We start from the raw sequence: 22,395 nt of genomic DNA, 5'->3' as shown, positions 1-22,395 counted from the left end.
TGTGGTTGAGAGCGGCGTTCCCGGCGTTCCCCAAATTGTCAAGCCGAGTGGAAGCGCGAGTTGCTCGAAACTGATAGAAAACGATAGACCGTTTAACACAAGACGACAGGTGTTTTAAATTGCTCTACAGGACAGGGCTTCGGTAAAGAACAAACCACCACATGGCCCTCAAAAAAGACCGGAGGCCCGAGAGAATTCATTGCTTTGTTTCTCTCCCCCGTCTGAGTAATTTGCTATAGGGACACTGGTGAGTATCTAGTCAAAAGCACGAGCCCTCGTGCTGATCCTTGTCACATGGCTTGTTTTGAAGTTCAGGGACTTTCGAAAAGAGATATGTGGCTTCCAAATAATAAGATCAAGGTTCAATGGCATGTCGGATTAACATTACCAATGAATCGGAAACTGAAAATTCGTGTCCAGGCGGCAAGCACACAAGCAAACCCCCCCTTCCAACTCATTTCTTCGTACTCGTGCTTCTGAGTAAAACTGCCGGAAACTCACTCTTTGTCCGCTTCTATTTGATGAAGGGTGTCAACGAGTTCTGTGGGATCTGGTTGGTATCTGTCCGATTGTCGAAGAAGACCAGAAGCTGCTTTGTTGAAGCAATTCAAATACACTCGCAACTTGGCAAGCTGCACATCACCGCTGCAGATGCCAAGGCCCCTAATTATAACACGCTCTTCGTCCACTTTATGCTCACAGCGATCTCTTGATTGCTTATCAGGCAAAAAAGCTACCAAGCAGTTGAACGCGGGTTCGTCAATTGGCCATTCCAGAATAACATGTTGTCTCTCAGCAAAAATCCTAGTTATTCCCAGAGGCTTTCCACTCAACTTTAATTCCATGACGCTCACATGACGCCTGGTTGAGGTCGGCAGAGGTCCGTACCGACTCTCAAGGCCCTTGACAACGCTATTGACAGCCTTCATTGACAGGGCCCGGGACAACTGCCCATACGCAGTCATCTTTTGATCAAAATCAGTTATATAATCTGCGGGAATGAGCGATGCAATTGGAAGATACACTTCTGTTGATGTCACAGGATTTGGCATTGCTACTGGAATTGGCTTTCCGGTTCGAGCGTGCTCAAGTTCTTCAGACAGCATCATCGCGTACTCCTCCCCTTCAATGGAATTGTTCCCGTGTTGCTCAACTCCTAAAATGGTACCTACGCCCCGCATCTCCATGTCCCTCTGTGCAATTGCAAACCCTGCTCCTAAATCGCTGTATCTTTCCAGAGCACGCAATCGATCAAGCGTGTGAACAGCCTGGCACGCCCCCGATGAAGCATACAGCAGAAAGGCATAAGCTTGAACATCAGAGCGTCCAACGCGACCGCGCAGTTGATGAAGCTGAGCCAGTCCGAACTTGCCCGCGTCCTGTACAATAATGGTGTTGACATCTGGCATATTGATACCATTCTCAATAATTGTTGTGCATACGAGTACATCGTATTCCTTCTGTGCAAAGGCCCATATCCGATGTTCCAAATCATTGATAGAACCATGCGCAACTAGTACCTTAAGTCCAGGAAACAAGTCCCGGACCCAGTCAGCCAAAGCTTCAATGCCTTCAATCCTTGGTACCACAAAGAACACTTGACCACCCCTCTCAACCTCCCGGGTGATAGCTGCCCTTACTATTCCTGCACCAGATGGAGATACTTTGGTGATAACCGGTTTTCTGCCAGGTGGGGGTGTCCTTAGGACAGAAGCGTCGCGAAGACCGCTCAAGGTAAGGTGCAATGTGCGTGGAATTGGCGTAGCTGACATAAAGAGCGCATCAATACCGCGGTATCGAGCTCGAATCTTCTCCTTTTGATTAACTCCAAATCTATGTTCCTCGTCAACGATCAGCAAGCCCAGGTCTGGAAAAATACATTTGTCGTTGAGCAACATGTGAGTGCCTATGGCGACGCGAACCTCTCCAGAGCATACTCTATCTCTGTTCTCAATGTTTATCTTCCGTGAAGTAAATCTGGTCATGCAGGCCATTGCGATTTTGACGGAGGCCCCTTCAAATCTGCTTCGAAAAGTATCGTAGTGTTGCTGCGCCAAAATTGTAGTGGGGGCAAGGATGGCGACTTGCTTCCCAGCTGCCAAGACCCGGAACGCCGCTCGAACTGCAACTTCGGTTTTTCCAAACCCCACATCACCGCAAAGCAATCGGTCCATGGGGCGCCGATTCTTGCTCATGTCTCTCATGATCTGTTTTGTTGCGGCCTCCTGGTCCTCGGTGAGGACAAACCCGCACTCCAAATTAAACCTTTGTTCTGCCTCTTCATCAACAGGAAATGGGGGTCGTTCGATTGTTGTTCTCTCCGCATACAGGCCATGGAGATTAATAAGTTGCTTCCTTATCTTGGCGCGTGTCCGTTCTCTAGCCACGTGTTTTGAGCGTTTGCTACGTGAAGCTTTAGAAGAATTGTAATACGTTGCCGAACCGGAAATCGTATCAAGTCGATCGAAGGTTTGCATTTCGAGATCAGATAGGCGTCGAATAACCTCGAAATGTGAGAATGGAACATAGACGTCGCCATCGCGATATTCAATAACAGCATATTCCTGAAGAGGACGAGGCGCACCAGGCGTTGTCGGGGCTGTGGTGCTAACAGTCCGCTCGACACCTCGAAAACGACCAATGCCATGGCGGGAATGCGAAACTAAATCACCTGGACGAACGGTAGCATCATCACTTGGCAACGGGGAGGGAGTCTTCCTCTTTGGCTGCCTTGTCGCAGAAATATCAATGACCCCGGATGCATTCCTTCTCGCCGGATATAGCGTAGTTTGTGGTTCGGTTCGCTTTTGAGGCTTCCGAGTTGTAGTCTTTGCCCGGACGCCTGAAGACGACACACGGGCATTTTGCGATGGGGACTGCGGAATGAGTAGGGATTCGTTTGTTTTCTGCTGCTGCGGTTTAAAGCGGCCTAAGTGTGGCGGTGAAGTAGGTGCAGCCGGGGATGTGGCGGCGTCAACAGTTCCAAAGAGATCGGCGGCGGAGAGTTTTTCATCGACAATCTGGGAACGAAGGGTTTCGTCTTCATCGTCACGGTCTTTCGAGGTATTCCGAGAGATTTGAAGACGCTTGGCGTTTACTCTTTTGGTCGCGAGGGACGTTTGGTTGGCAGAGGAGGACGTCGTGCCGTGAATCGTGCTGTTCTTCAGCAAATTGAGGTCATCCAATGGCAGAAAGAAGTCGTCATCGGGAATGGAGGCTTCTGTGCAGAAGACGACCGGACAGCTAGTTGGACGGGGCCGACGCGTGGTGGTGCGATTGGAGAGCGAGGATGTGCGCGAGTGGGTGCGGAAACGAGGAATAAATGCAGTGGAGGGGACAAATGCGACATGAACGGGACAGGGAACTGAAGGCGTTTCAGATTGTGAGGACATCTTTTGTCTCTGTACCCGCATAGGAGGACGGATGTCGGTGAGAAGGAAGGATGAGAAAAGAAGACGGAACCGAACTGTTGTTCGAACTGTTGTTCGGTGGGATTCGCTTCAAACTTTATGTGATGTTGCGTCGGGAGAGCATCGCACGCAGATACCCGCCGACGTCCACAAAAACATGGCCCTGAATCGGTCAGACGTTAAAATAATAATAAAATAGGGACGGACGATTGCATGGAGGCGTTTCAGCGAGATGGGGGTGGCCTCAGGCTGCAAGAAACACATTCGGGGCACACCAATAAGGCAAAATTTGCAATTTAAGGCTTGATCAGGGAGATCTCTACAGCGCCCAAGGGTAGCGCATGTGTTCTGCGCGGAGCACAAGTGGCACCGGTAGACAGATTTCAGCTACAGCAAGCTGCGCACGTGTACACAGACTCGTCAGATGTCTTGTACTCGCACAACACATTTAACACGCAATTGGGGAGAAAAGGGGCACAAAATATGACTGATTTTGGTCCATCCGTCACTATCATAAAATTGCGGAAATATGATACCCCTGCATGTCTCATACGTATGCAAAGCTCTGGGCACGCTGAATGAGAATATGTACAAGTGGGCTCCGTGACGCGCGTTGGGCGCCGCAAGTGGGGAGGAATGCGAAAGAGTTTGAATGTACCTTCCCCATCGGTACAATTTGGGCATGTTTGGGAACCTCCCAAAATCTTTAATTTCATTATCAAAAACGGATCTTTTTTTGACGAAATTTTTTTTCTTGACGCCTCGAAGCTCGTCCGGCTCAATTTGGGCACCCCTTTCTTGTCCAACTCAACGAAGTTGCAACAAACCGAGCAGACTTTTCGCCGCTGAGTGCGCGCTCCTCGCAGGGCAACTCGGTGGAGAACCTATACGCGTCTTCGAGCCATGTTCTCGCCACCTTCCAATGGGAATATCGTCCAACGAATGAGGAAAGTCACTTTCAAAATTTCGCGCTACAATGACCTCTCTGGTGTCGGATTCGTTCTCTTTGTCCCCACTCTGGTTCGCCCTGCTCCTGATGTCCGCCCTCACTTCCCCTTCGTGCGCAGGCCAAATTGAAGAGCACAGTACGGTTGTTTCTGGCATGGGAATGACTGAGGATGTTCTCGACCTGAGACTTCGACAGTCCTGTGCAACCAGCCAACTCCTCTAAACCCAACCCATCTAAAATTTCTTTGGAAAGGGATTACATGGCTTGTTTCTCAGCGTGAAAACCCCGGATATGGAACAAGCCACTCGTGAAGAGGGAGTGCTTCGTTCTTATCACACTCAGCATATGTAGTCGTCATCCTGTCCCGGTCCTTCTTCGATTTCCTCCAAAACTCCAACCAAAGCTCGCTAAATATCTTATAGGACGGTTGATCACCAGAGCGACATAGCGAGGGCGTCCAGGCATTCCAGGCTTCAGTTGTTCAACAATAAGATTGAGAAATCTCCGCACCGATAATATGTCCCCAGCGGAGTCTCTGCCAATCTCTACACAAATCACATGCTGATCAAACGTGGGTTCAGCAGCCCCTCCATGTGGTTTGAAGCACGACAATAGCAGAGTCCTGAAGTTGATAGGTGGACTGCTGCATTTATGTCCAAACTGTTCTCTGGTACTTGTGTTGTACTCGGAATTTTTCTGTTCTTGTCCGCCCACAAGGGCTTTTCTATAGAGGGCAGTAATTCCAAATAAAACATCGTTGAACCGGTCTAGAATTATTTGTGTTTCGGGCGTGGAGAAAGAATCCCCAAAAGCCTCCCTGTCACCCAACAACAATTGTGGTCGCCAAGAGGTTTGTCCCTCTGTTTTGCGCCTTTTCGCATCTGGAAGAAAGAGTTCCTCATCTTCCGTCTTCCGCTTTTGTGTTACTGCTCGCAGTAAGGAACCATTAACTTTAGGCATAGCCTTTTGGTCTGCCTTTACGGCATGGAGAGGTTCTATATCCCAATTGTCAAACTGCAGCGTTGGAAGGGCATAAGGGTCCAATCTGCTATATTCCCAAGGACCTTTTCTCTCCCTGTCTGCTATGAGTTTCTGTCGGTATCCCTTGGTGACATTATATGATAGGACATCCCCATGGCATTCAGAACACTGAGGTTAGAAGGACTGACCTCACATATCCCTGAAATTGACGTACTGACCGTCAACGGCCCAGAAACGGTATTCGTTCTGGACAGTACCATTTGTTCTATTACTTTCAGCACCCTAACACATAAATCTAGGTCATATCTTGAGTATTCAGAGTTCTCATTTAAAGCCTCCTCAATAGAAGGATGCGTCAGTGCTTCCAAGTCATTAGACACAGGGAATGTATCGACCAAACGACCCCCGGTAGTGTTCGCCAAAATTTTCCATGAGTTTATTTTCTTCTGCGATGACATCATTAGCACAGTGTCAGTCCATAGAGCTCTGGGGATTGAGGCCACCTCTGTAATTAATGACCATTTACCATTCCAATATATTTCTTTGCACTTTCGAAAACGTTTGGATACAAATTCCAAACAAGCTCTTGTCTCAGTATATAGCTGGGGCGTATCCAATCTGCAGACGTAGTCCCCCTTTCTCGCTGAAATCATACCGGCAAGAAGCCTCTGAACTTCATCAGCACGAACGTATACCCGGAAGCGTGCACTGAGCTTTGTGGTATAACTACCTTCGTCCCGACCACTCGGAACGAGGGGGGTTAGAGGTGAGGGAGCGCGCGACGCTGGGTTACCCACGCGCGGATAGAAACCGTACGGATGGACTCGAAAAGAGGGAAGGCTCACGTGGCCGGTGACGCGCAGCCGGTCGGTGGTGTTATACCCGGACGGCCGGTCACGGGTTAGAAGCCCGAGCTAAAGGAAAACCGGAACGGTGTTAGCACTTAGCCGTAAAGGGAAGGGAGGCGAGTCTGCCTCCTCTTTACTGGGACGGGGCAGGTGCCCCCGGTCTTAACCCCTAAGTGGGACGCCAGGACACCTGTCCCGCTACAGTAGCTGTTACTTACTGTATACCAGCTACTGTACACAATTAATAAATTCGTGCCATTAACTACTAATTACTACTTATAACCGTACGGATTACACACGTGTGCCCGTGGCCACGCCAGCGGTTGTAGCACGTGTGACCCGCGGGGTACTACTGTACTCCGCAACGGGCGGGTGCAAGCCCGGTCGCTACAGTAGCACCCGCTCTTCCGTCCGGTTCACATCTCCCCGGGGTGGTCGTGGTACGCAATTGTACTACAAGCTTCTTCAAAATTATTCCTTCGGCAGCGAGTGCTGTTTCTATAATTTTGGCGACAGTACGACGGTCCAATGATGAAAGAGGACGGGCCCATTTGGAACCATGAATATTTGACAAGCGTGCTCTAGCCCTTATAACGTCTGCAAATGGAAGCAGGCGTACATTCTCCGCTGATTCTACTTGGATAGATTTGCAGCTCACGCGAAGCCGTATGGCCACAGCAGAAAGCTCTTCAGAGCAGGACGGTTTAGTTAACGGCGACTTCGTCGCTTCTGCGCTTGATGACACACTGAATTTTATAAACGGAACGAGCCAGCGATCAATCGGTGAAGACAGTTCGGGTACTGAGACGTTTGGAAGCTTACCAAAGCTTCCTTCCGTGATAATGTAGAGACAGCTACGACAGCTGTACTGTCCTCTCACATCTGAAGCAGATAAATAGCCATTGGAGTCACTCCGGATATTATCGTCAAACTGTGACAGTTCTTCCATATCCTCTAAACTATTCCCCTTGATCGAATTGATTCTCCATAGACGAGATGTTTCACGATAATCATTGTCAAAAACACACCCGCAATTCTTGAAAACACATCCCTCAGAGTTGTTGGTTCTTTGTAGTCTCATTGCTCTTTCTTGCGAGATTCTGCTGTGGTTTAAATGTACATAGCAGAGATGATGCACGGAAGGGTCCCTCAAGAGCTCCTGAGCAGTTATGTTGTCACATTCAGAAAGTCGAATTAGCTCATCTGTAAATGCCGGACGAACAGCTTCGCCGTCAGAAGTGACATTGAACAGCGTCCAATCCCGCGTGGGGTTTCTTCTCCTATTTTCCCTACTACCCACCTCTGAACGCTTCCACTGTACGCCCTAGATATTTCTAGAACAAATGAAACAGCTGACGGTAGAATTTCTGAGAGCATCGGGAAAACATCTTCTCTTCCAGAGCCGCAGGGCCTTTGACGCTGATTTGGCACCATACCTCCCCGGATTACACAATACCTGCCATCCAGCTTTATTGTCCCGGCAAGCAGTGCAGAGGTACACAGCCGATTTCTCCGCTACATGAAGGGTAGCAAAAGGGTTCAGGGACGTCCCTGTGTCAGCTGTAGCCCTAGCTCTTACCTGGTGTTCATCAAGAAGTATTAGCAGGCTTGGTTTTCGTCTGTCTTGTGTTTGGCAGGCAAGGGGGACATTGCAACCCGTCATGCGCCCCTCCAGATGGCAACGGATCGGACGAAACGGGCTCCGCATGTACCATACTTGGCCGTTTTGCGCATTAACCAGCAGAAACCGGAAGAGATCTCAACTGAGCAGCGCTTGAGATATGTGGAGAGAGTGTCGCTTCTCGGGAAGAGATGGAAAATGCGAGCCAAAAGTCAAGGGTTGGTAGTACATCCGAAACTGTGGTCTTATGACCTCGCGGAGGTCCAATTCTAACATTGCTAGTGTCAGCTCGGCATGGCCCAAATTTTATCATAACAGCCAAAATGTCAGATAAACCCGGGTGGTCACTGACTGAGATCTCTGGTTTGAAACGTAGACGTCCTGCAAGGGCATTTTCCGCTCTGTACAGTTGTAGAAATATGATTGGACATTTCTGTGTAAACTGCGTGTTGGTGGGTGGCTCCCTTCGTGCTACTCTAAGTGGATCGCGTGTGAAGTCGTTGCAAGTTATTCAGCACTAGGCTGGCCTGTTTCGGTCTGCTCCTCCACTGCCCGGACATTCTTTTTCAGCTATCCTACTCTATGCCTGCCTTAAGTACTTGTCGGCCTCGACGTCCTCAGTGCCTATGCTCATCCCCCTCCGTCTCTCCGTTCGATATCGTCCGTAATGCAGCGTCCTTAATGCAGTCCTCCTTGTGCATTCGTCTGCGCAGCTCGGCGGCTATTCGATTCTCATGCTCGACCACAGCGGGTGCGCATTCTCACATGTATACAACTTGTGCGTCCTTTCGCCGTCCGCTCGAACGGTTGTGATGGGATGCGATGCTATTATCTGTTTGCTTACAGATAATATCAATTTCATATGTGTACGTGTGCACGTGTGCCATCTGTACTCAATACTCCTAAACATGTGCTCTGATTTACAACAGTACTACCATTTACAGCCCTTTTCTTGAAAAATTCAATTTAAAGGCCTGGGAGATACGCACTGCTGGAAGTCAACAGAAGAAAAATTTGTGATGGACTGCGAGTTAGGAACGGCCCTCAGGGCCGAATCAGCCGCCATTCAGTTAATGCGCTTGTCCAACCTTTGATGAAAGTGATGAAGTCCTTTTCAGAATTGACTCCATTTTGAGATTTCGGTCTCTTGTGGAGGTCGGGAATGACAAAAAATGTTGTTCTGATTGGTAAAATCATTGATTTTCACAATACCCACATTTCGACCAAAGTTTCGCATGAAATTGATTGCGCACAACGGCGCGCAATTGCGGCCTGGATCAGGACCTCGGTGAGACACAACGGTGCGGCAAACACACACAAGCGCCCCGATCCACGTCATTGGTACGGTAATTCCGCCGGCGGTGATCGGGGTGATCGTCGCACTGCTTTTCCAATAGATATAATGCCGCTAGTCATTTTTGTCGAAATGGAGAATGCATCGAATAGCCCAAAATGTCGAGACGTGAGTACGTGTGCAGTGTGGATATGTAAATGAGAGACAGGTCATCTGTTGGAGGGTGCAGGGCGTGGGAAGGTGCGAGGCGTGGGAGGTTGCAAGGCGTGGGATTGCGAGGCCTAGGATTGCAAGGCGTGGGAGAGTGCAAGGCGTGGGGCTGCAGGGCGTGGGGTTGCAGGGCGTGGAGTTGCAGAGCGTGGGGTTGCAGGGCGAGGGATTGCAAGGCGAGGGAGAGTGCAGGGCGTGGGATTGCAAGGCGTGGGGTTGCAGGGCGTGGGAGAATGAAGGAGGTGGGAGGGTGCAGGGCGTGGAAACTTTCAAGGTGGGAGGGTGCAGGGCGTGGAAACTTGCAGGACGTGGGAGGGTGCAAGAGGGATTCTTGGGCCACACTGGCACCTCTGCTGCTTTCTTCATTCCACCTCGCAACATCTTGCTGTTCGGGTAGCTGTTCCGGCACGAGTGCAAATGACTTGGCAGAACAAACTTCGGACAGCTCTGCCTCTGTTACTCCGTTACGCAGTCTGTGCTGAAGTAACGCTGCAATGCCAAATGTACATCAATCTACTTTATACATACGCCGCCCCACTCCTCCCACTTCTTCCACCACTCCTCCCCATACCCCTCCTTTACTTGCTACTTCTCCTCACATTGTTACCCTATCATACCTCTTTCCTCCCCCTCAATTGATACTCTGTAACTTTCCTAGTTTTTTACGGATTGTGCATAGTGTTTGCGTTTGACCAAGTGCGGGGTTGCCTGCGCATGCTTTTGTCATGTTCAATATCTCTTTTGTACTTCTTTAAATTCCTCAGCACAGTGCCGTTGATATACATGATTTGCTTACTGCCCGTTGTAGTTTCAGACAGACTTGAGATATGTTCTGTCATCCACACACAGACCTCTTTTGCCTCGCGTGCTGTAGCATAAACACCCCCAACGGAGAGGGGTGTATGCACAGCTCGACGTAGACCCCGTCCGAACGGGAAGACGGGGGTGAAGCCGGACACCAGCCAACGGCACCGGGCAGCGGGCCCGGGTAGCGTGGTAGAGCGGGAACGGGGAGGACGTCGGTACGCGCGAGCGGTTCGACGCCTCGACGCCCCGGCGCGGTACTGGGTGACGATCCAGTACCGACGGGCGGAGGCGGAGCCGGCTCGTGGGCGTACCGCGCGCGTCCTCAACTCGCGCTCGGTGCCGCTCTAAGGTAGTTAGCGAGCGCTACCTTAGAATAAGCGGGAAGTCGGACCTTGACGGTCGGTGGGTGACAAGTCCCTGCTTGTCCTCCTCCACCGCCGCCGGTCCGCTCCATATTTAATGTACATAATAACCTATCATAATAGTACAGTACCGATGTACTGTAGCGGTCGGTCGACACTGTAATACTGTCAGCCATCGGGGCTGACAGTACACGTGTGTGCGCGTTTTGCGGTCCCGCGCGTACACGTGTACACGTGCGCCCCCCTGTACTCGGGGGTACACGTGGTGGTACTGTAGAGCATCGAGCTCTACAGTAACCGATCCGATTCTGAGTTGATCTAATCTAAGATAAAGCCCCAGGGGGGGGTTATACTACACGGCCCCCCCCCTTAAGCGGGGACGTCCGCGTCCACGGGTGCTTGTAGAGCGTGAGCCATGTCTAACCGCGTACTCGATACGGCCCCTTTCGCTCCTTCTCACGGCTCCGCTCTCTGGTCGGTATCCCCGGGGTCCTGTCTCGTGCTCCTCTGCGCGCGTGCTGACCTCTCGACCCCCTTCCTGTCAACCGGGGACCTCGCCTCCCCCTCTTCGGCATCGGCTCCTTGCCGCCGTGCGGTTGTGCGCGTGCCTTTGGGGCTCGCCGTCGGCATTACCACGCTACTCCCTCCGGGGGAGTCCGTTCTTCTCCCTCCTACCCGGCAGGCGGCGTTCTTTCTCCTTCTCCACGGGCCCCCCTACTCTCTCGTCTGCCTAATCGGCTCGCGCCCTTTCATCCTCACTATGTCGCCCCGGGCTACCCCTCGGGATAGCCCCTCGCTTCCGCGGTCGTTGTCTGGCAGTGGATCGGACGCACCGGTCGTCTGCGCCCCGACCCTTGATGACCCCGCCTCCGTCGAGGCGGCGGGGGCATCACGACTCCCTCCTACCGTCGTCAACGGTGCCGCTCCGACGCCGTGGTGGCCTCCCCGTCCGTCCCGGATGGCCCGAGGGCCCCGGGTCCCTACAGTGCCCGAAGAGCCAAGTCTTCCGTCGCTCGCCGCCTTGCCGCCCACCGCGCCATCGTCCTTGGTGGCAGGGGGTCCGATGCCCTCTCGGCCTGCGCGTGTCGGTGTCGGCCGTGGTTCCCCCGGCGGGGAGCTCGTGGCATGGTCGTGCGAGGGCACGTATCAGCCCGCAGAGGGCTCATATGGAGCTTCCGGTAGTTGCCGGCGCCCTGGTGCTCCGACGACAGCGTCCCGGCTTGGCAGGGCCACGGAGGAAGAGGTGGCCGACACCTCGACGCAGTGGCTGGGGGTGCCCCTGGAGCGGTCGGTTCCGTTACCGCTCAGCCGCCTAAACTACGCGTGGCGCCGTCACGCTCGGTCGGGCGTGACCGTCGGCGAACTTCTGGCGAGGGCTTACCTGCGCCCCGACCTGCTCCGGATTCGCACCATTTACGAAGGTGGCCTGGCAGCGGAGGCGTCCCTTGCCTTGGGTCGTCTGTTGTCCGAGGGGGACGGTGCTCCCTACCAAATTCCGGACGAGATACCCAGTGATAGGACGTTTGCCTATAGTGTGGAAGAGGTCGAATACGTCGATCGAATGTCGACGTACCTCTTCCACCGGGACCCCCGAGCTCCCCGTCGTTTTATCCTTTCAGAGGTAGCGGGGCTGTACGTCAGCCCCCGTCCTCGTGCCTACTCAAGGGTTCGTGCGGCTCTGCAGAAGTCCGCTTGCGCTCTGATGCGCATCCACCATATCGCCCTGGCTCCTAATGATTGGTCATCGTACCGCCACGCCGATGAGGACGACGGTCGTGTCTTCCCATCCGCTGCCTTCTCTCCGGGCCTATCGCGAAGCGATTTTCCGGAGCTCCCGCCGGGCGTAGGGGAGGCACTCCCTTCGTTGGGAGTGCATCCGTTACTCCCCTACGCATTGAAGCATTTCGGCTTCGCGTGTGCTGACTCGAGGCACCCGGCGTATGAGGAACTTGTCTACAATTACGAGTGCGAATGGGCGTGGTCCACCTGCAACGCTTTCATGAGCGAGGTCTCGGTACATGGACGCGCCTTCGTACAGCCCGTCGGTGTGCTGTCCTTCCTGGGTCGGGTCGCGCCGCCTCTGCCCGACGTGACCCTGCACCCCTTGGAGCGCGGTTCCCCGAATGTCCCATGGTCCTACACCTCGGTCCTCGACTTGATGCACCGCGCCGTCACGGTGCCTGAACGTATCAGGCGACCGTGGACCGACTACACGACAGGGACCCGGAGTTCCTTCCTGGCTTATGATTGTCAAGGAGATGCCTTCGTGGCACGTCCGAATCCCCTCCTGGCGGTCCCCTCTCGGAGCAAAGGGGGTGTCGGTTCTACTGCGCGAGAGGCACGACGGAAGAGGTATCGCGACCTCGACGGGGAGTCCCCAGCCGTCGCGTCGGCTGGGACAAACGTGGTACGGGGCCTTCCCGATATCGGTCCCCGCACGGTGGCGGAGTCTACGTAACCTCCGCTCCCCTCCCTTGGTTCCGTGGGGTACCCTGGTGCCCCGCGGGTCCAAGCGCTCCGTCTCGATTTAACTCGCCGAGAGATCACCGCAATCCCCAGGTTGTCCCGCGCTCTGGGGAACCTAATTGATCGGACTTGGAGCACAGAGGGCCTACTGCGGACCCTGACGAACTGGTATCTTGAGCGTAGCAGCGAGGCGCGTCGCCTCGGGGCGGAGCGCCAATCCTTCGCTGCGGAGCGCGACTCCCTCGCGGCCCAGCTCCGCGGCGCTCAGGGCGAACTTGAGGCTTTACGTAGGGCCTCCTCTCGTCGCGCGAGCGATCTCCAGCGCGCCGTTGCCGACTGCGATCGATATCGCGGGGAGCGTGACGCTCTCAGAGCCGCTCTTGTCGGGCCCCTGGGGCACGCTACGTTCGCGCCGCAGCAGGGTCTCCGAGGTCCTTATGAGGATCGCGGGTACGGCCTCTCGACGACCGACGGACCCGCGATCTCTACTGATCCGCCCCGGGGTTGGGATCCCGTCGGGGAGGCCACGCTTCCTCCACTTCATGAAACGGAGGCCGAATTGCCGTGTCATCCAAGCTATTGCCCTCCGAGGGCGCGTGCTACAGGGTCGTCGGAACCTTCCAACGATCCGAATCGTTGAGCTCTCGGGTACACCGACGATCCCTCGGTACGCCTCCGTTAATCCGCCTCTCGTTAGTCCCCTAAGCGTCCGTTTGCTTCCTCCCCGCGAGTCGCCAGCGATCGCGACAGTAGTCACGACCCCCGTAAATAATTCCGAGTCTTTCCTTAACGTTTCGAAGTCTCCTCGTGATAACCCTCAAACACGTCGGTAGTCTCACTCCCCGCTCACAGACAGGCCCTCGTCGAGTTGGGACTTATCCCCGTCCTGTCCTTGTCCGTCAATGTGCGGTTTGTATTGCCCTTCAGCCTCCGGCGACACGTTTCGTGCGCCCCCAACAATCCTCTGCTTCTTCTATAGCTCCGCCCTCGCCCCAGTGATACGCGCAAGCTCTCTGTACGTCGCACCTTCTTCATGTAACGTCCCTCCGACTGACGTACCAAAAGAGACTGCGTCGGAACCACACACCGAAGTGTACAACAAAAGTCCTCGAAATGTCTTTCCGCTGAAGCGCCGTGACATAGCTCTCCATCTTCAGGTCACGGCCGTGACGTTCCCTCTGGAGTGGATGCAGCGTCCGATGCTGTAAGGGCTTCACCACTCGCAATTACTTTCACGAGCAAGCTCGTCCATCTCTCTGGAACAGCTCCGTCGTCCGAGCTCATGGTATCCGCGATCTCCGCACACTTTCGCGATCCGTTCCTTGTCAATCTCTCCCCTTGAGCCCCATTCGAGCCGCGCTCTTGACGACAAGATTCTTGGGGGAGTATGGAGGGCGACCTCCCCATCACATGCCCTTGTTCCACGCAGTGTCTTATGTTGACGTCAGGCCTCCTCTTCCCTCGCGTCCTTCTCAAAACGCGTATTCGCCCGAGCATTCTTCCTCACGACCACGTACCCTCAGAGGGTGTATGGTGCAAAGTCACCGTAGCTGGCGAACTCGGCGAACCCTTCATAGACCATCCCATCGGGTCGAAACATGGGCACATACTTTTCGAACAACGGTCTGTTGTCCCGAATTTCTGTCCTTCCTCGAGGTCGGCTCTCATCGTGTCCCCCTCAGGGAGGTCGTTCGTCGGTTTCTAGCCCTGAACTGTCGCTTGCGTTAACGTGTACGGACCCCGGGGGTCCTTGACAGTAGGCGTTCGGTGGTCATTTCGTTCTGCAAAGGTCAAAACTTTCGCGGAGGAGATTGGGGCTGGACCTACGGAGGTCCGTCTCTCTCTTTTTTTTCTGATTCCTCGGCTACGAAGCACTTGTGGGGTCGCGTGTTTGCCCCTTCTTCCCCTGCCGAATTGCCTTGCCCCGGTCTGCGCCACCCCCTCTATTAACCGGAGAAGGGGTGGTTATCGTTATGCGGACGCACTCACGGCCGCTCGTCGCGGCATCCGTGGCGGGTGCCGCCTCTCATAGCGTATCAGACTTGTCGCTCCTCGTCGTCGACGGCGGGACGCAACAGAGCTGCGTGCTTTCTTAATTGGCGCGCCTCGGTATGCTCGAAGCGGCATGGTTGCGCTTCCGCGATACGGGCGACAGTGTTCTGGCGGACGGCGCTGGAACGATTTCGGGTTCCAATTCACTTGCGTAGACGGAGCCATATTCCCTTTCCTGTCTTCGTCCGCTACCCCTCGTGAGGCGTCTCAATCTTTCTCTGAGGCCGTCTCTCTCTCGGTACACTATCTCGGGGAGGCCCTATCCCACTCTCTTATTTCGACAGTCACTCACTCCAGTGCGGGGTACGCCCTCGCGACGGTTGGGGGCCTTTCCGCAAGAGGCGTAGGTGACGGGATCCTCTTGCCAGTCGTGCCGCGAGGGGACGTCGTGTGCCCTTTCAGCAAGGCCCCCGTCGGGGCCTCTGGTAGCGATGCCACGTCCGTCGAGTACGTGATCTCCGCGGTCTTCGAGGTACCGACACCCCCTTGACGCGGGTACTGTGCTCGACGTGGTCGACCACGGAGGCGGACCTATCCGTTGTCGCACCCCTGCGCCGCGAGTACGACGCGTCATGCGGAGTGTGGTCGGTGGCGTGGTCCTGCAAGTCAGGGGGACAGTCGCTTCGGTGGGGCAAGCTTGGTCGTCTTCGGGTCTCCGTTCTCGGCTCCTTATGCCGACCTCGGTATGCTTCCTGTATTCGGTGTAAATCGAGGGGGGGATCCGTACGGCGCAGTGGAGATGTCAGCGATGTAGGTGGGAGCGTCTTCTCGCCCCTCCCGCGCCCCTCGGTTCCGGTAACGAGGGCTCGAAAGCGCGGGGGCGGCTGCGTTCTTCCCCTCCTCAGCTGTGGCCAACCCGCGCGTCGTCGCTTGCTGGAGGGCGGCTCGGGCCACGCGCACCACCGGTGCGCCGCGGTCCGCGTGAGGAGGGGCCTAGGAGGGAAAGCCAATCGGGCGGCTTGGGGGTGCCGGGGCCGGGATTGCGAAGCGTCCGTTGTCGACTTCGCGCCTTCCTCCCCTTCGGTGTGGGGGTGGACGTGTGTACTTTCTGCCCGGTACCGTTGTACCCTAGCTCAGCGCCGTCGGCCTTCTCCTTGCTTTTCGTATGGGGTACAGTACCCCCGTGCGCCATGCACGTGTTGGTGTAATTGCCACCGTTGATTTTCCGTTATTTTCGGGGGATCGTGGCGGGGTGATTTGGTGATGACGCAAGCGGTGTTGGCGCATGGCGCGCACCTCCGGCGCCGCTCACGTGTAACTTTTTCGTCCCCCGTAATTTTCCTTATTACGGGGCATGTCTCGGCGGCGGTTTTGAAGTGTCTGGCGTCCGTGCGCATATATTGGTGCCCCTCCGACTGAGTTGCTCTCGCTTCCCCGCTCTTATTGAACGGCCCTAGCGCGCGTTCTCCTGACGCCGCTCCCCTCGCCTGCGCGTCTGCCTGCGCGTTTCGCGCGTCTTCTCGCACCCAACCCAAACCGAAAGGACCATGATCCGGTCTTCTGCCGGGCTGTCTAACCCGGATGCTGATTGATGGCTCGCCGTGAGCCTCCACCTTCTCGGATATTCCGAGACACAAGCGACGGGCATTCTTGTCGTTAGCTCCGCCCACCGAGGGCTCTCGTGATCCCACCGCTGATCGTCTCGTTCGTCGGGCGCCCCTCCTCGCCGTGGTTGCTGGACTTAACGGATCGTCCGGCAATCCTGTTCGGGGGGGGGGTCGTCCGATTTTTCCGATCCGAACGGGGTTTTGCGGTCCTCGTAATGTCGGTCATTACGAGGGCTCAACATTTTTTTTCAGGCAGTTCGTACTGTTCTGTTCTTCTGTCTCGCGTCCTTGACGTCCGATAAGTCAAGACGACTTGACTTGAACGCGTCGCAGGCTGTGACCCTCCGATAGGGTCCGCCGACCTCCTTCGCTCCCCCTTTTAGTCTATTCGTGCAGGCTGGGGTTAATCCGCGAAGGAGCGGTTGAGGGCCCCCCCCTTAAGCGTGAACGTCCGCGTTCACGGTTTGGGTGAGGTCTCTGCCGGTACGTCCCCGGAGGCGTTGGGCGTAACGAGACACCAACTCCTCCGGAACGTGAGTCCGCGCAGTCCAAGTGGGCGCGTCGTAATCCGCCCACTTGATGAGGAACTCCGTAGTTCCGTCTTCCATGACTCGATGTCTCAGTAGCCGTTCGACGGCATACTGCGTTCCCGCGGTGACCTTATCGGCGAGGTCCCGCGGGGTCGTCGTACTTGCTCGTGGCGCGTCTATCGGAGACGGCGCGTACACGCAGCGGTCGGCGGAGACTCGCTCGGTGACCCCATCACGATCGATCGTGATGGTTCGGCGGTCATTGGCAAGCACGCGGTAGGGTCCGACAGCGGGCGAGGCGAGCTTGTTCGATGTCTTAGCCCCATCGGTGGGGTTGAGATATACGTATTCTCCGGGACGGAGCCGGGAATTAATACGTCGTATGCGCTTATCGAAGTCGCGCTTGTAGCGAGCCTGCGTGCGACGCAGGCTCCCGTAGGCCTTCTGGATAGTCGAATCCAAGGTCTTGAGGAATTCGGCACGTTGGTTCCCCCTATCGGAAGGGGGCTCGTCGCCGTCCGCCCGTCGGAGAGAGAACTCCGGCGGTGGCCTGCTGAGCACGAGCTCAAACGGCGTGGTGCGCGTGGTGCGATGTACGTGGGAGTTGTACGCATACGTAAGCGGCCCCACGTACACATCCCAGTCGTCCTGGTGTTCACCCACGTAGTTCTGCAGCATCGAGGCGATTGTTCGGTTATATCGCTCGACTTGCCCGTTCGTCTGGGGATGGTACGCCGAAGTGTACAAATTCGCTATCCCCAGAACGCGGCACGTGCTGTGGAAGAACTTGGCATTAAACTGAGGGCCGTTGTCCGAAAGCAACGTGCGAGGGACGCCATACTTGAACACCCACGAGTCGCAGAACGCAACTGCGACCGTGTGCGCTGTTATCGTGCGGAGCGCAACGACTTGCGTTAGCTTACTGAAGCGGTCCGTAATCACGAGCAGGAACCGTTTTCCTGTCTTCGTCTTGGGGAGCGGCCCCAAGATGTCGATCGCGAGGCTCTCGAGGGGCCTCGTAGCTGGAAACAATCTCAATCGGTTGAGATGTTTTCTCAGCTTCACCCGGTTCATCGCGCAGGTTCGACACCCTGGCACCGTGGCTGCTACGTCTGCAGCCAGGTGGGGCCAGTAGTACTCGCGTCGAAGTGCGTAGTACATACGGTTCTGGCCCGGGTGCCCCGCAATGGCCGGGTTGTGGCACAGGCGAAGGAGCCTGGCGCGGAGCGTCCGAGGTACCACCACCTGTACGATATCAGGGTCGAAGGGGTGTCTCCGCTTGAGCACCCCTTGGTGGTCCTCGAAGAACGCGGAGTCCCGGGACTCTGACTGTCGTGCCAAAACGGTTTGGCAGAAGTCATCCACGCGTTGCTCCTCGGCTATCTCCTCTATCGTAAGAGGGGCCGGAAGGTCGTCCTGCGGTGGGGCGACCGGGGAGTCGAGCGCGCCAGCCTCGGGGTCTTCGGCGCGCTGGATGTCGGCGGCGTCGAACTCGTCGTTCTCCTCCCAAAACGAATTGGGTCCTTGGAGAGCGGGGGCTTCGTCGTCACCTCGCGGTTCGTCGCGCGTCCGTGCGCGCGACCTTGTTCGGGCTTCGGCTTGATTCCGTGTTGTTACGAAGACATGGACGGCCTGATGATCACAGCTCGCGGTACAAGCGTGGTCCGCGAGCTCGTTCGATACGTCTCGAACTGTCGTGCCCCCGTCGAAAGTGGGGATGTCGTCATCCACCTCCACGGTGGAGCGAAGGTCATCGGCGACCTTCGGCGACACGAGTCGTGACAGGGCATCGGGCACCTGATGCACGCGTCCGGGGCGGTACTGAATGGTGAAATCGTATTCAGCCAGACGTAGCCGCCACCGGGTGAGTCTTCCGGAACTCTCGGTGAGGGACATGAGCCATCGGAGGGCGTCATGGTCCGTCCGTACGGTGAACTTCGTGCCTTCTACGTACGGCCGTAGTGTGCGGACGGCCCACACTACGGCGAAGCACTCGCGTTCGGTAGCGCTGTAGTTGCGCTCACTATCGGACAGTGAGTACGACCAATACCCCACGGGCGCCAGTCGTTCGGCTCTTCGTGCTCCTGAAGTAAGGTGCAGCCGAGTTGGTAGGCACTCGCGTCGGTGTCTATCATGTACGGACGACCGTGCCGGGGCAACGCGAGGATCGGTGGAGCGATCATGCAGTTCTTAAGGTTCTCGAACGCCTGAAGTTGCAGCTCCGTGGGGTTATAGAAATCGGGATCCGAATCCTTGCGCGTCATGTCGGTCAGAGGACGCGCAATCTTAGCGAACCCCTTAACGAATCGGCGGTAGACGTTACACGCCCCGAGGAACGAGCGCACTTGCGTCAACGTCCTCGGGAACGTGAACGTCTTGAAAGCGTCGGCCGCCGTATCGGCCACGCTCAACTTGCCTGGGGGGATGACGTGCCCCAGGTAGTGCACCTTCGGTCGGAAGAAGCTGCACTTCTTGAGCTTAAGGGAGATACCGGAACTCCGCAGTAAGCTCAAGACGGTATCGAGATGCCTCGCGTGTTCTCCGTGCGTACGGGAGAACACGATTACGTCGTCGAGATAGACGAGGCACATTTGCCAGCGGACTCCGGAGAGTATTATGTCGAGCGCACGTTGGAAGGTGGCCGGTGCCCCTTTGAGTCCAAACGGCATGCGCAAGTGGCGAAACGTGCCCATGTGCGTCGTAAACGTGGTCTTATCCCGGTCTTCCGGAGCGACCGGGATCTGCCAATAACCGGAATTGCAGTCCAACGTGGTGAAGACGGCTGCATCTCTTAACGAGTCGATGCAGTCGTCCATTCGTGGCAGCGGATACGAATCCGCTGCGGTCTTCGCGTTGAGACGCCGGTAGTCTACGCAGAACCGAAGAGAGCCGTCTTTCTTCGGTACGAGCACCACGGGGGACGCCCACTCGGTGCTTGCGGGTTCGATAACCCCTGCGTTCAACATCTTGTTGACCTCCTTCGCGACCATTTCGCGCATGGCCGGGCCCTTCCGATAGGGCATAGAACGAATCGGTTTCATTCCCGGTTCGAGGGGGATGCGGTGCTCCGTGGCTTGGATCGTTCCAAGCGCACCGCTCCACAAACTCGAGTGCTTACGGAGCATCTCGAGCACGTGGCCACGGAGCTTGTCATCATCGATGTATGACAGGTCGATCTCTTTTTCCCAATCCATCGGTGGATTTTCGGGATCCTTTTGCTGGGGGAGTACAGTACCCCTCGCCGTCGGTTGGCCTAAAGGTGACCGTTCGACCGGGTCGACCCCCTGCCCCCGGCGGTGGTCTTATCGTCGGAGTTGGATCGGCCAACTCCTACCCCACCGACTTGATCGGTCAAGTCGGTCAGGTGTAGCGCGTGCGCGATCCCCTCGGCGACCTTACGTTCGGGAGTGAGGATCGCGAGGGGGTTGCGCTTCGCGTATCCCACGACGGTGTGCTTCGGAAGCCTCCTTTCTCGTCGTGAGAAATTCGCGACGATGACATCGAAGGTCTGATTCGGTAGGACCTCCGCGACGCCATTCGTCAGCCTCACTCCATGTCGGTGTTGGAGTGAGGGCTTGGGTTCCAGGAACACGAGGCCCCTCCCCGCGGTTGTCACACGCACGCGGGCTTGTGACATCGCGGGGATGGTAACCCAGCGGGCGATTCGGATCGCTTGCGGGGCCTCCTCGCGTACGTCTGGCCGACCCGTGTGTCGCCCGTGTCGCCTGGTAGGGGGAGTCGACTCCCCCTTTCCGTCAACGATGGCGACGGAACCGCCTTGGCGTAGCTCCATTCGTTGAGCTTCGATGTCGATACACCGCACGTGCGTATCGATGAAGGCCGTGCCGAGAAGGACCGGCACGGCGAGCTGGTCCGCGACTACGAACGGAATTCGGAACACCGTGTTCCTCAACCGCACCGCCAGGCGGACGACGGCCGAAAGCTTGAGGGGGTTGCTATTCGCGCCTGCCAATCGTGGCAGAGGTGCGTCGTGCACGACGTAACGCGTCCAATCGGGGGGAAGGTCGGCCTTCCTCACCAGATTATACCCCGAGCACGTATCAACAGCGATCGTGCGGGGTTTGAATGCATTTCCCTCTGTGGCTATCGAGCCGAGGACGTTGTAGATCTTCGACGTCATAAGGCAAATGACGCCGTCGACAACCTTCGGGGCGACCTTATCGGTGAGGTCGTTCCGTCGGGGCCTTCGGTTTCGGTGCTGGCCCCGCTTGCGTTTCCTTCTCCCCCTTCCTTGGGGCGTCCGCGGATCAGTGACGCCCCTCGGATTACTCGAGTCCGTACGACACGGACCTCTCTCCGGCGACCTTGTGCTCGCGGGAGTCAGGGGGTCGACCAAATCTTTTCGGTCGTCGTTGCCCCCGTCGCCATCGTTACGCCTCACCGGGACGTCGGCTGTCCCCGTGTCTTGTGCTCCTAACGTCGGGCCTTCGGAGGCCTCGACGTGCGCTCCCTCCTGTATCGGCATTACAGGAGCTCCCGTGCCCGCCTCCGGAAGCGAGGGATGTATTATCGGACAATACCCCCCGTGTCCTTGGCGAGCACGCGGGGTCGGGTCTAGTTCGTTGGGAAAAGACGGCTCACGCGACCGCGTGTACGTAACCGTCTTTACCCTTTTTTCGAACTACCCGTGCTATCGGAGCTAACCTCCTGGCTATCGACGGCCAGGTCCTCTTCCGGTAGCCGGTCGCGTGGGTCGGGACGATTCCCCCACTGCGGCTCGGCGGCCTTGGCGAAGTACTCCGGTACTTCCGGGCCTTGACCTGCGGCGTCCGGTCGTCGCAGGATATGGGGGACGAAGCGAGTCGGCTGTCCTTCGTGACCCTCCGTGGGTAGAGGGTACGGATCCTCTACCCAGTCTTGCAGGTACATTATCGCATTCTGTACCTGTTGGGGTAACCGAGAACGGTCTCGGTCCCCTCTTTCTCCTTGTCGGGGGTACCTTGTGTCCGCCTGGCGATAGGCGGGTCGATCCCGACGATCGACTTCGTGACGACGGTACCCGCCTCCACGGGGGGCGAAGCGTGCGCCCCCACCCGTTCGGTTCGGGAAACCTTGACGCGGAGGACGGCCCTCGCCCACCGCTTGCCGGAGGAGATTGCGCGCACCGGGGCGCGTCTCCATCTGGTAGCGGTAGGTCCTGTATGCCGTGAACATTCGTTGTTCCGGTGACAGGAACGGGCACGCGTACATGGCATGCCCGTACGTACGGCATAGCCAGCACACGTACGCGCTGCCGTCCGTTGAGGCGAAGGTCGCCGCGTGCCGCACCTCCTCATCGGTGAGGAGGGGCACGCGAG

General features: G+C 56.3%; 1 protein-coding gene; it reads right to left on the bottom strand.

Annotated features, from left to right (window-relative positions):
• Positions 1 to 86: 86 nt before the first annotated feature.
• CHC_T00002083001 (hypothetical protein) lies at positions 87 to 3,392 on the bottom strand. XM_005712932.1 is given in 2 exon segments: positions 87 to 497; positions 498 to 3,392. 1 exon segment carries the CDS (start codon positions 3,390 to 3,392, stop codon positions 498 to 500), a length of 2,895 nt encoding a protein of 964 aa, XP_005712989.1. The 3' UTR covers positions 87 to 497.
• Between the last annotated feature and the right edge of the window lie 19,003 nt (positions 3,393 to 22,395).

The sequence above is a fragment of the Chondrus crispus genome, genomic scaffold (genome assembly GCF_000350225.1).
Source record: "Chondrus crispus Stackhouse genomic scaffold, scaffold_124, whole genome shotgun sequence".
NCBI lineage: Eukaryota > Rhodophyta > Florideophyceae > Gigartinales > Gigartinaceae > Chondrus > Chondrus crispus.
The sequence above is the reverse complement of the archived record's forward strand: the minus strand, read 5'-3'. Positions and strand labels throughout refer to the sequence as shown.

What these genes read in the sequence shown, in the direction of transcription:
- CHC_T00002083001 (XM_005712932.1), bottom strand. Translation starts at nt 3,392, where the DNA reads ATGTCCTCACAATCTGAAACGCCTTCAGTTCCCTGTCCCGTTCATGTC.